This window comes from Lichenostomus cassidix, unplaced genomic scaffold (genome assembly GCF_008360975.1).
Source record: "Lichenostomus cassidix isolate B80296 unplaced genomic scaffold, HeHo_3.0 HiC_scaffold_35, whole genome shotgun sequence".
Classification (NCBI taxonomy): Eukaryota; Metazoa; Chordata; class Aves; order Passeriformes; family Meliphagidae; genus Lichenostomus; species Lichenostomus cassidix.
In genome coordinates, this window is record NW_028147256.1 from 215,551 (window position 1) to 231,853 (window position 16,303).

At 57.8% G+C, this 16,303-nt stretch overlaps 1 protein-coding gene and 2 long non-coding RNA genes across 4 annotated transcripts; 2 read left to right on the plus strand and 1 right to left on the minus strand.

Moving 5' to 3' along the window:
* Positions 1-404: 404 nt before the first annotated feature.
* CLIP3 (CAP-Gly domain containing linker protein 3) lies at positions 405-11,559 on the plus strand (the record flags this gene model as incomplete). Its single annotated transcript, XM_085044002.1, has 9 exons — positions 405-449; positions 1,684-1,920; positions 3,172-3,307; positions 4,472-4,603; positions 6,272-6,400; positions 7,455-7,578; positions 8,779-8,840; positions 9,749-9,821; positions 11,364-11,559. Coding segments are annotated over 9 exons (993 nt in total), but the record flags the coding sequence as incomplete, so codon positions are not given.
* A 589-nt stretch (positions 11,560-12,148) lies between these two features.
* LOC146423965 (uncharacterized) lies at positions 12,149-14,339 on the plus strand. Of its 2 annotated transcripts, none has more exons than XR_014847159.1 (3): positions 12,149-12,258; positions 12,816-13,556; positions 13,790-14,339. It is a non-coding gene; the product is annotated as an uncharacterized LOC146423965 (long non-coding RNA). The 2 variants fall into 2 exon arrangements; XR_014847160.1 differs by having other exon boundaries at positions 13,798-14,339.
* On the minus strand, positions 12,309-12,699 carry LOC146423966 (uncharacterized). Its single transcript, XR_014847161.1, has 2 exons — positions 12,570-12,699; positions 12,309-12,468 (listed from the first exon to the last, which is right to left on the minus strand). It is a non-coding gene; the product is annotated as an uncharacterized LOC146423966 (long non-coding RNA).
* Positions 14,340-16,303: the final 1,964 nt, after the last annotated feature.

Below are 16,303 nucleotides of genomic sequence, written 5' to 3' on the forward strand. Positions count from 1 at the left end.
GGGGCAGTGCGCTGCCTGCTGGAGCACGGGGCCGACCCCGCCCTGAGGGTATGAAATTTGGGGTTTTTGGGGAGATTTTGGGGGATTCTGGGGTGTTTTTGGGGTTGGAGTTCCCGGGGGAACTCAGGGCTTTGGGGTTGTTGAGGAATTGGGGATATTTGGGGTTTTGGGGCAGTGCGGTGCCTGCTGGAGCACGGGGCCGACCCCGCCCTGAGGGTACGAAATTTGGGGTTTTTGGGGGATTTTGGGGTGTTTTTGGGGTGGTTTTTAGGTGTTTTTGTGGGATTTTGGGGTGGTTTTGGGGCGATTTTGGGGTGTTTTGGGGTGTTTTTGGGGTTGGAGTTCCCGGGGGAACTCAGGGCTTTGGGGTTGTTGAGGAATTTGGGGATATTTGGGGTTTTGGGGCAGTGCGCTGCCTGCTGGAGCACGGGGCCGACCCCGCCCTGAGGGTACGGAATTTGGGGTTTTTGGGGTTTTTTGGGGGATTTTGGGGTGTTTTTGGGGTGGGAGTTCCCGGGGGAACTCAAGGGTTTGGGGTTGTTGAGGAATTGGGGATATTTGGGGTTTTGGGGCAGTGCGGTGCCTGCTGGAGCACAGGGCTGACCCCAAACTGAGGGTATGAAATTTGGGGTTTTTGGGGTTTTTTGGGGGATTTTGGGGTGATTTTGGGGTGAATGTGGGGTGTTTTTGGGGTGGGAGTTACTGTGTTGATTTGGGATTTGTGGGTGTTTAGGATTTGGGGGATTTTGGGGTTTGGAATTTGGGGATATTTGGGGTTTTGGGGCAGTGCGGTGCCTGCTGGAGCACGGGGCTGACCCCAAACTGAGGGTATGAAATTTGGGGTTTTTGGGGTTTTTTGGGGGATTTTGGAATGTTTTGGGGTGTTTTTGGGGAGATTTTGGGGGATTCTGGGGTGTTTTTGGGGTTTGAGTTCCCGGGGGAACTCAGGGGTTTGGGGTTGTTCAGGAATTGGGGATATTTGGGGTTTTGGGGCAGTGCGCTGCCTGCTGGAGCACGGGGCTGACCCCAAACTGAGGGTACGAAATTTGGGGTTTTTGGGGAGATTTTGGGAGATTTTGGGGGATTTTGGGGTGTTTTTGGGCGATTTTGGGGTGTTTTTGGGGTGATTTTGGGGAGTTTTGGGGTGATTTTGGGGTTGGAGTTACTGGGGCAATTTGGGATTTTTGGGTGGTTAGGATTTTGGGGAATTGGGATGATTTGGGATTTGGGGATTTCTGAGGGGTTTTGGTGACACCAAGCGGTTTTGGGGACATCAAACTTTCGGTGACCTGGGCTGTCCTGGGCTCACCATGGTAGCCACGAGGCCACTCGGGGCCACCCAGTGGGACTATGGGGACACCCTGGGGGAGTCTGGGGGGTCTTGGGGACACAGTGGGGGGGGTTCAGAGGGATTTGGGGACATTGTGACCTTTGGGCACCTGGAGTTTCCTGGGAGCCACGAGGCCACTTGGGGCCACCTGGGGCCACCCAGGGCCACTTGGGGACACCCAGTGGGACTGTGGGGACACATTAGGGGGGTCTGGGAGGTCTAGGGGTCACTGGGTGACACTGAGTGGTTTTGGGGACATCAAACTTTCGGTGACTTGGACTGTCCTGGGGTCACCGTGGTAGCCACGAGGCCACTCGGGGCCACCCGACACTCGCCCCCCGTTGTCCCCGCAGAACAGCAAGGGGCAGGTGGCCGCCGAGGTTGTCCCCGACCCCACGGACATGGCGCTGGACAGAGCCGAAGCGGCCGAAGCGGCGCGGGAGCTGCGGCGGCTCCTGCTGGACGCTGTGCCGCTGAGCTGCAGCCTGCCGCGGGTCACCCTGCCCAACTATGACAACGTGCCGGGGACACTGATGCTGCTGTGCCTCGGGCTGCAGCTCGGGGACAGGGTCCGGCTGGACAGCGGAAAGGTGGGATGTCACCCTGTGTCACCCTGTGTCACCCTTGTGTCACCCTGTGTCACCCCAAACCTACCCCGTGTCACCCTGTGTCACCCCAATGTCACACTGATGCTGCTGTGCCTCGGGCTGCAGCTTGGGGACAGGGTCCGGCTGGACAGCGGCAAGGTGGGACATCAGTGTCACTGTAATGTCACCCTGTGTCACCCCTGTGTCACCCTAAACCTGCCCCATGTCACCCTGTGTTATCCCAATGTCACCCTGTGTCACCCCTGTGTCATCCCAAACATCACTGTGTTATCCCAATGTCACCCAGTGTCACCCTAATGTCACCCTGTGTCACCCTAATGTCACCCTGTGTCACCCCAAACATCCCTGTGTTACCCCAGTGTCACCCTGTGTCACCCTAATGTCACCCTGTGTCACCCCAAACATCCCTGTGTTACCCCAGTGTCACCCTGTGTCACTCTAATGTCACCGTATGTCACCCCTATGTCACCCCAAACATCACTGTGTTACCCCAGTGTCACCCTGTGTCACCCTAATGTCACCCTGTGTCACCCCTGTGTCACCCCAAACATCCCTGTGTTACCCCAGTGTCACCCTGTGTCACCCTAATGTCACCCTGTGTCACCCTAATGTCACCCAGTGTCACCCAATGTCACCCAGCTGTCACCCTGTGTCACCTCACAGCCCCAGTCCCTGAGGATTTGGGAGTCAGGGGGATTTTTTGGGTGCCTCAGCTGTCACCCTGATGTCCCCCCGCTGTCCCCAGGTGCCACCCTGCGGTTCTGCGGCACCACTGGGGTTCCAGGGCACATTTCAGATTTGGGATTTTTCTGGGAATTCGGGTTTTTTTGGGATCAGCATTTTTTCGGGGTGGCTCAGCTGTCACCCCGATGTCACCCCGCTGTCCCCAGGTGTCACCCTGCGTTTCTGTGTCACCACTGGGGTTCCAGGGCACATTTCAGATTTGGGATTTTTCTGGGAATTCGGGTTTTTTTGGGATCAGGGTTTTTTCGGGATTTTTCGGGGTGGCTCAGCTGTCACCCAGCTGTCCCCCCGCTGTCACCCCGCTGTCCCCCCGCTGTCCCCAGGTGTCACCCTGTGCTTCTGTGTCACCACTGGGGTTCCAGGGCACATTTTGCGATTGGGATTTTTATAGGAATTCGGGTTTTTTTGGGATCGGGGTTTTTTTGGGTGGCTCAGCTGTCACCCAGCTGTCACCCAGCTGTCACCCAGCTGTCCCCCCGCTGTCCCCAGGTGGGCACGCTGCGGTTCTGCGGCACCACGGCCTTCGCCAGCGGTCAGTGGGCTGGTGTGGAGCTGGACGAACCCGAGGGGAAGAACGACGGCAGCGTGGGGGGAGTGCGCTACTTCATCTGCCCCCCCAAGCAGGGTAGGACACCTGGGGACACCTGGGGATACCTGGGGACACCTGGGGATGCCTTGGGGACATTCCTGGGACACCCTGGGGACACTTGGGGGCACCCTGGGGATGCTTGGGGACACCTGGGGACACCTGGGGATACCTGGGGATACCTGGGGGCACTTGGGGACACCCTGGGGACATTCCTGGGACACCTGGGGACACCTGGGGACACCTGGGGACACCTGGGGGCACTTGGGGACACCTGGGGGGCACCTTGGGGACATTCTTGGGACACTCTGGGGACACCTGGGGACACTGGGGACACTTGGGGACACTGGGGACATTCTTGGGGACACCTGGGGACACCTGGGGACATTTCTGGGGACTCCTGGGACACCCTGGGATATCCTGGGAGACTCTGGGACCACCTTGGGGACACCTTGGGACACCTGGGGACATTTCTGGGACACCTTGGGACACTCTGGGGACACTTGGGGACACCTGGGACACTGGAGACACTGGGGACATTCTTGGGTATACCTTGGGGACACCTGGGGATACCTGGGACATTCCTGGGACACCTTGGGGACATTCTTGGGTATACCTTGGGGCACCCTGGGGACACCTTGGGGACACTTGGGACACTCTGGGGACATTCCTGGGACACCCTGGGGACGCCTTGGGACACCTTGGGACCACCTGGGACACCCTGGGACCCTAACTGGTCCATACTGGTCTATACTGGTTTCTACTGGTCCATACTAGTCTATACTGGTTCCTGCTGGTCTGTGCTGGTCCATACTGGTCCAAACTAGTCCAAACTGGTCTATACTGGTTTCTACTGGCCCATACTGGTCCAGACTGGTTCGTACCGGTCTGTACTGGTTTCTACCAGTTTCTACTGGCCCAAACTGGTCCAAACTGGTCCTTACTGGTCCAAACTGATCCATACCAGTTTCTAGTGGTCCTTACTGGTCCATACTGGTCCATACTGGTCCGTACTGGTTTCTACTGATCCAAACTGGTCCAAACTGGTCCACACCAGTCCATACTGGTCCGTACTGGTCCAAACTGGTCCAAACCGGTCTGTACTGGTTCGTACTGGTCCAAACTGGTCCAAACTGGTCCGTACTGGTCCATACTGGTCCATACTGGTCCAAACTGGTCCGTACTGGTCCGTACCGGCCGCAGGCATCTTCGCCTCGGTGTCGAAGATCTCCAAGGCCGAGGAGCAGCCGCCGGCGCCGTCGCCCCCCCCGAGCCCCCCGGGACCCCCGGGACCCCCGGCGCGCCCCGCCCCCCGCAGCCGCAAGGACAAGAGAGGTACCGAGACCCCCACCCTAATTTTGGGGACCCCCGGAGTGCTCCCCAAAAATTCTGGGACCCCCAGAGACCCCCACCCAAATTTGGGGACCCCCCCTGAGACCCCCACCCAAATTTTGGGACCCCTCTGAGACCCCTGACCCAAAATTTTGGAACCCCTGGAGTGCTCCCCAAAAATTTTGGGACCCCTTGAACCTCTCCTCAAAAATTCTGAGACCCCCAAATTTTGGGACCCCCTGAGCCCCCTCCCCAAAAATCAGGGGACCCCCGGAAGCTCCCCAAAAATTCTGGCACCCTCAAAAGTTCGGGCCCCGAGTACTCCCCAAAATTCGGAGACCCCCAAAGACCCCACAAAATTCTGGGTCCCCCTGAGGCCCCAACCCCCAAATTTTGGGACTCCCTGAGACCCCCACCCAAATTTGGGGACGCCTCCCAAAAATTCAGAGACCCCCCGAGTCCTCCCCAAAATTCTGGGACCCCTGAGCCCCTCTCTCCAAATTTGTGGACCCCTCTGAGACCCCCCCCCAAATTTTGGGACCCCCTGAGCCTCCCAAAAAATGGAGACCCCCTCCCCAATTTTGGGACCCCGGAACCCCCCTCCTCAAAAATTCAGAGACCCCCTGAGTCCTCCCCAAATTGGGGACCCCCCAGACCTCTCCCCAAAAATTCAGAGACCCCCAAAAATTCGGAGACCCCCTAAACCTCCCCTCAAAAATTCTGAGACCCCCAAATTTGGGGACCCCCAGAGACCCCTCCTTAAAAATTCTGAGACCCCCAAAAGTTCGGAGACCCCCAAAAATTCAGAGACCTCCCGAGTCCTCCCCAAAAATTCTGCGAGCCCCCGAGTGCTCCCCCCAAATTTTGGGACCCCTGGAGACCCCCGACCCCCAAATTTGGGGACCCCCTCTGAGCCCCCCCTCCCCAAATTTTAGGGACCTCCCCTGAGCCCCCTCCCCCAAATTCTGGGACCCCCAGAACCTCCTCCCCAAAAATTCAGAGACCCCCAAAAATTCGGAGACCCCTTGAGTCCTCCCCATAAATTTTGGGACCCCCTGAGCCCCTCCCACCCCTCTGGCTCCGCCCCCTTGTGCTGATTGGAGGAGATTGGGGTGGGGCACAGAAAAGCCACGCCCAGTTATGGGAGGGGGCGTGGTCTGGGTGGGTGTGTCTACATCGTCATTAGCATAGGGGCGTGGCTTAGTGGGGTGGGGTCAAGAGGGGGCGTGGCCTGGCTGGGATGGATGTAGTCAGTATAGGTGTGGTCACTGTGGGCGTGGCCCTGGATGGGTGTGGTCACTGTGGCCCCGCCCCCAGGGTCCCGGAAAGTGGGGCGGGGCCTCGCTGGGATGGGTGTGGCTTTAGGTGGGTGTGGTCACTCTGGGCGTGGTCTGGGTGGATGTGGTCACTCTAGCCCCGCCCCCAGGCTCCTGGAAGCGGGGGCGGGGCCTGGTTGGGGTGGGTGTGGCCAGGGTGGGCGTGGCTTTAGGTGGGTGTGGTCAATGTGGGCGTGGCTTTGGGTAGGTGTGGTCACTCTAGCCCCGCCCACAAGCTCCCAAAAGCAGGGGCGGGGCCTGGATGGGTGTGGTCACTCTGGGCGTGGCTCTGGCTGGGTGTTGTCACTCTGGGTGTGGCCCTGGGTGGGTGTGGTCACTCTAGTCCCTCCCCCAGGGTCCAGGAAGCGGGGCGGGGCCTGGCTGGACCGCGAGGGACGGCGGGTGGCACCGGGTGACACCGTGCTGGTGGCCGGCCAGCGGCAGGGCCGAGCGCGGTTCTACGGCCGGACCGACTTCGCCCCCGGTGAGGACACTGACCCCGGGATGTCCCCTGTGTCACCTGTGTCGTCATTGTCACCATTGTCCCCTGTGTCACCTGTGTCACCATTGTCACCCCCCATGTCCCTGTTGTCCCCCCGTGTCCCCCTCAGTGTCCCCAATGTCACTGCCCGTGTCCTGTGGTTTCTCTCCACATTTCTCCCCTCTATGTCACTCCTCGAAGTCCCCAAGGTCCCCGATGTCCCCAATGTCCCCAGTGTCTCCAATATCGTCAATAACCCCAGTGTCCCCAACATCCCCAATGTCCCTATGTCCCCAATATCCCTGATGTCTCCAATGTCCCCAAAATCCCCAATGACGTCCCCAATGATGTCCCCAATGTTTCCAATGTCCCCGCTGTCCCCAACATCCCCAATGTCTCCAACGTCCCCAATGATGTCCCCAACGTCCCCAACATCCCCCATGTCCCCAATATCCCCAACATCTCCAATGTCCCCAATATCCCCAATGCTGTCCCCGCTGTCCCCAGTGCTGTCCCCACTGTCCCTTTGTTTTTTGGTGTTGTTGTTGTTTTTGTTGTTGTTGGGTTGGTTGGGTGGGTGGTGGGGGGATGCTGTCCCCACTGTCCCCAACATCCCCACTGTCCCCAATGTCCCTAACATCCCCAATATCCCCAACATCCCCACTGTCCCCAATGTCCCCAATGTCCCTAATATCCCCAATGTCCCCAATGTCCCCAACATCCCCAACGTCCCCACTGTCCCCAGTGTCCCCAATGTCCCCAATGTCCCCTCAGGGTACTGGTTCGGGGTGGAGCTGGACACGGCGGGTGGCAAAATGCTGTCCCCAGTGTCCCCAATGTCCCCAATATCCCCAACATCCCCAATGTCCCCAACGTCCCCAATGTCCCCAATGTCCCCACTGTCCCCAGTGTCCCCTCAGGGTACTGGTTCGGGGTGGAGCTGGACACGGCGGGTGGCAAAATGCTGTCCCCAATATCCCCAATATCCCCAACATCCCCAGTATCCCCAATATCCCCAACATCCCCAATGTCCCCAATGTCCCCAATGTCCCCTCAGGGTACTGGTTCGGGGTGGAGCTGGACACGGCGGGTGGCAAACACGACGGGTCAGTTTTTGGGGTTCGCTACTTCACCTGCCCCCCCAAACATGGCGTCTTCGCCCCGCCCTCCCGCGTCCAGAGGTACGGGGACACCTTGGGGACAGTGGGGACACTGGGGGACACCTTGGGGACACGGGGGGACAGTGGGGACATGGGGACATAGGGACGTGGGGGGACATGGGGACATGGGAGTGACAATGGGGACAGGGTGTGACAATGGGGACATGGAGGGGGGAAATGGGAGTGACAATGGGGACAGGGCAGGTGACAGTGGGGACATGGAGAGAAATGAGGACATGGGGATACAGGTGGGGACAGGGCGGGTGACAATGGGGACTGTGGGTGATAATGGGGACACGGAGAAATGGGGAGGACATAGGGGGACAGGGGGACACGGGCGTGGGGCACTGGGACGGGTGACAATGGAGCATGGGTGACAATGGGGATGGGGGGTCAATGGGACATGGGTGAGGGGGGGGTAATGAGGACATGGAAAATGGGGAGGACATAGGGGACAGGGGGACACAGAGGACGTGAGGCACTGGGGACACGGGGTGACAATGGGCATGGGTGACAATGGGGACATGGCGGGAAATGGGGGGGGGGGGGGGGGGGTGGGGGTGGGGGGGTGTGGGGGGGGTGGGGGGGGGGTGGGGGTGGGTGGGGGTTGGGGTGTGTGGTGGGGGACCTATGGGGACATGGGGGACATGGGGACACTGGGGTGACAATGGGGATCGAGGGTGACAGTGGAGACATGGAGGGAAATGGGTGTGACAAGGGGACATGGAGGGACATGGGGACATGGGGGTGACAATGGGGACATGGGGTTGACAAGGGGGGGGTGGGGTGGGTGGGGTTGGGGGGGGTGTGGGTGGGTTGGGACAGACACAGAGGGGGGAAATGGGGAGGGACATAGGGGGACATGGGGACACGGAGGGACATGGGGACATAGGGACGTGGGAGGACATGGGGACATGGTGGGACACAGGGGTGACAATGGGGACGGGAGGGGACACAAGGGGACATGGGGACATGGCGGGGACACAGCCATGGAGGGGACATGGGGTGACAAAGGGCTGAGAGGGGTGACACTGAGATGGGACATGGGGACATGGAGGGACATGAGGGGACACTGGGACAAGGGGGGTCACAGGGAGGTCACAGGGTACACTGGGGGTCCCAGGGGTCACAGGGAGGTCACAGGGGGGGTCACAGGTGACACAGGGGACACGGCGGTGACACAGAGGTGACAATGGTGACACCGTGTCCCCTGCCCCCCAGGATCGGGGGTCCCAAGGAGGAGTCAGGCGATGGCAACTCCGAAAAGACACAGCCGGTCACAGGTGAGGGGCGGGGCTAGGAGTGATTGACAGGTGGGCGGGGCTGGGCGGTGATTGACAGGTGGGCTGGGCAGTGATTGACAGGTGGGCTGGGCAGTGATTGACAGGTGGGTGGGTGGTGATTGACAGGTGGGTGGGGCAGTGATTGACAGGTGGGCGGGGCAGAATGGGCACAGCTGATTGGCCGCTGAGGCTGATGTCACCGTGTCCCCCTTGTGTCCCTGTGTGTCCCCATGTGTCCCCCCTGTGTCCCCTCCATGTCCTGCTTTGTCCCCGTCCTGTGTCCTCCTGTGTGTCCCCTGTCCCCAATGTGCCCCTGGTGTCCCCCTGTGTCCTCTCCGTGTCCCTGTGTGTCCCCTCTGTGTCCCCTTGTGTCCCCTGTCCCCAATGTGCCCCTGGTGTCCCCCTGTGTCCTCTCCGTGTCCCTGTGTGTCCCCTCTGTGTCCCCTTGTGTCCCCTGTCCCCAATGTCCCCCTGTGTCCTCTCCGTGTCCCTGTGTGTCCCCTCTGTGTCCCCCTGTGTCCTCTCCGTGTCCCCAATGTCCCCCTGTGTCCTCTCCATGTCCCCGTGTGTCCTCTCTGTGTCCCCTCTCTGTCCCCAATGTCCCCCTGGTGTCCTCTCCGTGTCCCTGTGTGTCACCTCTGTGTCCCTCTGTATCCCTCTGTGTCCCCTGCCCCTGTCCCCAATGTCCCCCTGTCCCCTGTGTCCCCTCCTGTCCCCTGTGTCCCTCGCTGTCCCCCTGTCCCTGTCCCCAATGTCCCCGCTGTCCCCTGTGTCCTCTGTCCTGCTTTGTCCCCTGCTGTCCTCCCTGTGTGTCCCCGCTGTCCCCTCTGTGTCCCCCTGCTGTCCCCTGTCCCCTGCTGTCCCCAATGTCCCCACTGTCCCCTGCTGTCCCCTCGGTGTCCCCGCAGTGTCACAGCCCAAGCGCAACTTCCCAGCTGTCCGAACTCCCAAGGACATCACATCCGAGAGCTCCTTCTCCAGGTGGGACACCGCGGTGACACTGTCCCCTCCCTGTCCCCTCCTGTCCCCTCCCTGTCCCCTCCTGTCCCCTCCCTGTCCCCGTGGGCACTCTGGGCCGGCCCTGTCCCCAGGGGTGGCCCTGTCCCTGTCCCCTCCCTGTCCCCCTGGGCACCCTGCGCTGTCACCCTGCGCTGGCCCTGTCCCCAAGGGGTGTCCCTGTCCCCATGGGCTGTCCCCATGGGTGTCCCTGTCCTCAGGGGGTGTCCCTGTCCCCATGGCCATGTCCCCAGGGGGTGTCCCGTGTCCCCTGGGGGGGGCTCTGTCCCCATGGCCCTGTCCCCAGGGGTGTCCCTGTCCCCACACTGTCCCCATGTCCCCAGGAGGTGTCCCTGTCCCCAGGGGTGTCCCTGTCCCCAGGCCCTGGCCCTGTCCCCAAGGGGTGTCCCTGTCCTCAGGCCATGTCCCCATCCCCAGGAGATGTCCCTGTCCCCAAGGGGTGTCCCTGTCCCCAAGGGGTGTCCCCTGTCCCCACACTGTCCCCATGTCCCCAGGCCCTGTCCCTGAGGGGTGTCCCTGTCCCCAAGGGGTGTCCCCATCCCCAGGCCCTGTCCCCAGGCCCTGTCCCCAAGGGGTGTCCCTGTCCCCGGGAGGTGTTCCTGTCCTCACACTGTCCCCATGTCCCTGGGAGGTGTTCCTGTCCCCAAGGGGTGTCCCTGTCCCCAAGGGGTGTCCCTGTCCCCAGGGGTGGCCTTGTCCCCAGGCCCTGTCCCTGTCCTGAAGGGGTGTCCTGTGTCCCCAAGGGGTGTCCCCTGTCCCCACACTGTCCCTATGTCCCCAGGAGGTGTCCCTGTCCCCAGGGGTGTCCCTGTCCCCAGGCCCTGGCCCTGTCCCCAAGGGGTGTGCCCTGTCCCCACACTGTCCCCATGTCCCCAGGGGTGTCCCTGTCCGCAGAGGGTGGCTCTTTCCCCAGGCCGTGTCCCATGTCCCCAGGAGATGTCCCCATGTCCCCAAGGGGTGTCCCGTGTCCCCAGGCCCTGTCCCCAGTCCATGTCCCTGTCCCCAGGAGATGTCCCTGTCCCCAGGAGATGTCCCTGTCCCAAGGCCCTATCCCTGTCCCCAAGGGGTGTCCCCTGTTCCCAGGCCCTGTCCCCATCCCCAGGGGTGTCCCCGTCACCAAATGGTGTCCCCGTCACCAAATGGTGTCCCCATCCCCAGGCTCTGTCCCCAGGGGGTATCCCTGTCCCCAGGCCCTGTCCCTGTCCCCGGGAGGTGTCCCTGTCCCCACACTGTCCCCATGTCCCCAGGAGATGTCCCTGTCCCTGGGAGGTGTTCCTGTCCCCAAGGGGTATCCCTGTCCCCAAGGGTGTCCCTGTCCCCAGGGAGTGTCTCGTGTCCCCAGGGGTGGCCCTGTCCACATGGCCCTGTCCCCAAGGGGTGTCCCCCATCCCCACACTGTCCCCATGTCCCCAGGCCCTGTCCCTATCCCCAGGCCATGTCCCCAGGAGGTGTCGCTGTCCCCGGGAGGTGTCCCTGTCCCCACAGTGTCACTGTCGTTGTCCCCAGGTTACTGTTCTGCTGCTGGTTCCCGTGGATGCTCCGGGCGGAGATGCAATCCTAACCCCTCCCCCACCCGCCCCTCCCCCACCCCGCCCCTCCCCCACCCAGTGCCTTCGTGCCCCTCCCCCACCCGGGGAGACCTGATGTGACCCAACTGTCCCCAAATGTCCCCAACTGTCCCCAACTGTCACCTCCCTGTCCCCAGCTGTCCCCAACTGTCACCTCCTGTCCCCAACTATCCCTCCTGTCCCCAACTGTCCCCAATTGTCCCCTCTGTCCCCTCCTATCCCCTCCTGTCCCCTCCTGTCCCTCCTGTCCTCTCTGTCCCCAACTGTCCCCAACTGTCCCCTCTGTCCCCTCCTGTCCCCTCCCTGTCCCCTCCTGTCCCCAACTGTCCCCTTCTGTCCCCTCCTGTCCCCTCCTGTCCCCTCCTGTCCCCTCCTTTTGGTTTTTCCCCTCCCCTAATGCCCCTTTTGTTCACTCTTGTCAGCTGTCCCCAGATGTCCCCAAATGTTTTCTGTCCCCAAGTGTCCCCACTGTATCCAAATGTTTTCAGACCCCAAATCTCCCTGTTTTTCTGTCCTCCTGTCCACAACTGTCCCCTCCTGTCCCCTCCTCCTGTCCCCTCCTGTCCCCTCTGTCCCCAAATTTTGCGTTTTCAGACCCCAAATCCTCCCCAAAAACCCAAAATTTTGGGTTTCCAGACCCCAAAAAACCCCAAAAAACCCCAAATTTTGGGGCCAAATCTGCCGAAAACAGTGATGGGGGAGGTGCCAGACCCCCAAAAACCCCAAATTTTGGGTTTTCAGACCCCAAAAAACCCCAAAAACCCCAAATTTTGGGTTTTCAGACCCCAAATCCTCCCAAAAACCCCAAATTTTGGGTTTTCACTCTGATAACAGTGATGGGGGAGGGGCCAGACCCCAAAAAAACCCAAATTTTGGGGTTTCAGACCCTAAAAAAATCCCAAAAACCCCAAATTATGGGTTTTCAGTCCCCAAATCCTCCCCAAAAACCCCAAATTTTGGGTTTCAGACCCCCAAAAAACCCCAAATTTTGGGGCAAAATCTGCCGAAAACAGCGATGGGGGAGGGGCCAGACCCCCAAAAACCTCAAATTTTGGGTTTTCAGACCCCAAATCCTCCCCAAAAACCCCAAATTTTAGGTTTTCACTCTGATATCAGCGGTGGGGGAAGGGCCAGACCCAAAAACCCCAAATTTTGGGTTTTCAGACCCCAAATTCTCCCCAAAACCCCAAATTTTGGGTTTTCAGACCCCAAATACTCCCCAAAACCCCAAATTTTGGGTTTTCACTCTGATAACAGTGATGGGGGAGGGGCCAGACCCCAAAACCCCCAAATTTTGGCTTTTCAGACCCCAAATCCTCCCCAAAACCCCAAATTTTGGGTTTTCAGACCCCCAAAAACCCCAAAAACCCCAAATTTTGGGTTTTCAGAGCCCCAAAAACCCCAAATTTTGGGGCAAAATCTGCCGAAAACAGCGATGGGGGAGGGGCCAGACCCCAAAAACCCCAAATTTTGGGTTTCCAGACCCTAAAAAAACCCCAAAAACCCCAAATTTTGGGTTTTCAGACCCCAAATCCTCCCCAACATCCCCAAATTTTGGGTTTTCAGACCCCCAAAAAACCCCAAAAACCCCAAATTTTGGGTTTTCAGACCCCAAAAAACCCCAAAAACCCCAAATTTTGGGGTCAAATCTGCCGAAAACAACTATGGGGATAAGAAACCACAGCCCTTCCCCCCCCCAGACCTCTCCCCAAATTTTGGGGTGTTCACTAATTAATTAGTCTAATTAATTAATTAGACTAATCCTGGAATATTTTGGGATCCCAATCCCAGTTTTCCACCCTGGAACCAATTAATTAATTAGTTAATTAAACTAATCCTGGAATATTTCAGGATCCCAATCCTGGTTTTCCACCCTGTAATTTAGTTAATTAGTTAATTAGTTAATTAGACTAATCCTGGGATATTTCAGGGTCTCAATCCTGGTTTTCCACCTTGGAACCAATTAATTAATTAATTAATTAGACTAATCCTGGAATATTTCAGGATCCCAATCCCAGTTTTCCATGTTGGAACTAATTAATTAATTAATTAATTAGACTAATCCTGGAATATTTCAGGATCCCAATCCAAGTTTTCCAACCTGAAACCTATTAGTTAATTAATTAATTAGGTTTGTTGTTTTGTTGTTTTTTGGTTTTTTTTGGTTTTGTTTGGTTTTGGTTTGTTTTTGGTGTTTTGGTTTTGTTAATTAGACTAATCCTGGGATATTTCAGGGATCCCAATCCCAGTTTTCCACCCTGGAACTATTAATTAGTTAATTTTTGGTTTTGGGTTTGTTTTTTGGTTGTTTTTTTTGTTTTGTTTGGTTTTTGGGGTTGTTTTGTTGTTTTGTTAATTAATTAGTTAATTAGACTAATCCTGGAATATTTCAGGATCCCAATCCCAGTTTTCCACCTTGTAATTTATTAATTAATTAATTAGTTAATTAGACTAATCCTGGAATATTTCAGGGATTCCAATCCCAGTTTTCCACCCTGGAACCAATTAATTAATTAACTAATTACCCTAATCAACGCCACGCCCACTCCAGGACTATTTCGGACATTCCACTCCCCGTTTTCCGTTCTAAATCCCATTAATTAATGAGCTAATTAATTAATTAAGAGCACGGACGCCACGCCCATTCCGGGGATCCCAAATCCCCTTTTTCTCACCCCAAAAAAAGCCCCAAAAAAACCCCAAAATCCGCCCCGAGGTGGGGGAGGGGTCACCCAGGCTCCCCCCGCCCCTCCCCCCCCGCCGTAGCAATAACTGCCCCTCCCCCACCCGCCCCTCCCCCCCTCCGCGCTCGTGTCAGTGGCTTTAATGTCCCCAAATGTCCCCAAATTGTCCCCAAATGTCGCATGGGAACCCCGGAGCTGCTTGTGCCACCAATAAAGTCCTTTGTACCGCCCGAGGGACAGCGGGATTCGGGGAGGGGGCGCCAAATGGGGAGGGGGATCCCAAAAATCCCAAAAATGGGGAGGGGTCCAGAAATGGGGAGGGGGAGCCAGAAATCCCAAAAATGGGGAGGGTGCGCCAAATGGGGAGGGTCCTAAAATTGGGGAGGGGTCCCAATTGGGGAGGGGTCCCGAAAATCCCAAAAATGGGGAGGGGTCCCAAAATTGGGAGGGTCCCCAAATGGGGAGGGGTCCCAAAAATGGGGAGGGGTCCCAAAAATCCCAAAAATGGGGAGGGGTTCAAAAGTGGAAAAAAATGGGGAGGGAAATGGGGAGGGTCTTAAAATGGGAGTTCCTAAAATCCCAAAATTTTGAGGGTTGGAAAAATGGGGAGGGGGATTGGGGAGGGGTCCCAAAAATCCCAAAAATTTCAGGGGTCCTAAAATTGGGGAGGGTTCCCAAAATCCTAAAATTGGGGATCGTAAAATGGGGAGGGTCCCAAAATAAGGGGGAAGGGGAGGGTTGAAAATGGGGAGGGGTCGGAAAAATGGGGAAATGGGGGGGTCTCTAAAATGGGGAGGGGTCCCATAATTTGGGAGGGCCTAAAATATGGGGAGGGGTCCCCAAAAATGGGTAGGGGTCCCAAAATGGGGAGGGGTCCCGAAATGGGGAGGGGTCCCAAAAATGGGGAGGGATCCCAAAAATGGGGAGGGGTCCTAAAATGGGGAGGAGTTGGGGGGGGGTGAAAATTGGGGAGGGGGTCCCAAAATGGGGGGTTTGGGGGGGGTTTGGGGGGTTGGGGGGGTCATAAAAGTGGGGAGGGGGTCTTAAAAATGGGGAGGGGTCCTAAAATCCCAAAATTTTGAGGGGTCCTAAAATTGGGGAGGGTGGGATGGGAGAGTCCTAAAAATCCCAAAATTGGGGAGGGTTTGGGGGGGTGGGGGGGTCCCAAAAATGGGGAGGGGTTAAATGGGGAGGTGTTAAAAATGGGGGAGGGGTCCCAAAAATAATTGGGGGGAATGGGGAGGGGGTCCTGAAATTGGGGGGTTTGTGGGGGGGTGTTTGGGGTTTGGGGTTGGGGGGGGTTTGGGGGGTTTGTGGGGGGGGTTTTGGGGGTGGGGGGGTGGGGTGGAGGGTCCCAAAATGGGGAGGGTGGAAATGGGAGGGTCTCGGAAATGGGGAGGATCCCAAAAATGGGGAGGGGTCTAAAATGGGGAGGGTCCCAAAAATCCCAAAATTTGGGGAGGGTCGTGAAATTGGGGAGGGTCCCAGAAATGGGGAGGTGTTCCCAAAATTGGGGTGGGGGTTTGGGGGGGTGGAGGGGTCCCAAAAATGGGGGAGGGTCCTAAAATTGGGAGGGGTCCAAAAATCCCAAAAATGGGGAGGTTTCCAAAAGATCTTAAAAATGGGGAGGGGAAATGGGGAGGGGTCCTAAAATTGGGGAGGGGTCTTAAAAGTGGGGAGGAATCCCAAAAATCCTAAAAATGGGGAGGTCCTAAAAATGGGGAGGGGTCCCAAAAGGATCCCAAAAAATGGGGAGAGTCTAAAATGGGGAGGGTCCCAAAAATCCCAAAAATGGGGGAGGGTTGGAAAAATGGGGAGGGGAATGGGGAGGGGTCTTAAAAATTGGGAGGGATCCCAAAAATCCCAAAAATTTTAGGGGATCCCAAAAATGGGGAGGGGTCCTAAAATTGGGGAGGGGTCCCAACAATCCCAAAATTTTAGGGGATCGTAAAAATGGGGAGGGGTCCCAAAATTGGGGAGGGGTCCCAAAAATGGGGGAAATGGGGAGGGGTCCTGAAAATGGGGAGGGGTCCCAATCCCCAAAATGGGGAGGGGTCCCAAAAATAAGGGGGGGAAAGGGGAGGGGTCGGAAAAATGGGGAGGGGTCGGAAAAATGGGGAGGGGGAATGGGGAGGGGTCCTAAAAATCCCAAAAGTGGGGAGGGGTCCCAAATTTGAAGCAAAATAGGGGAAAG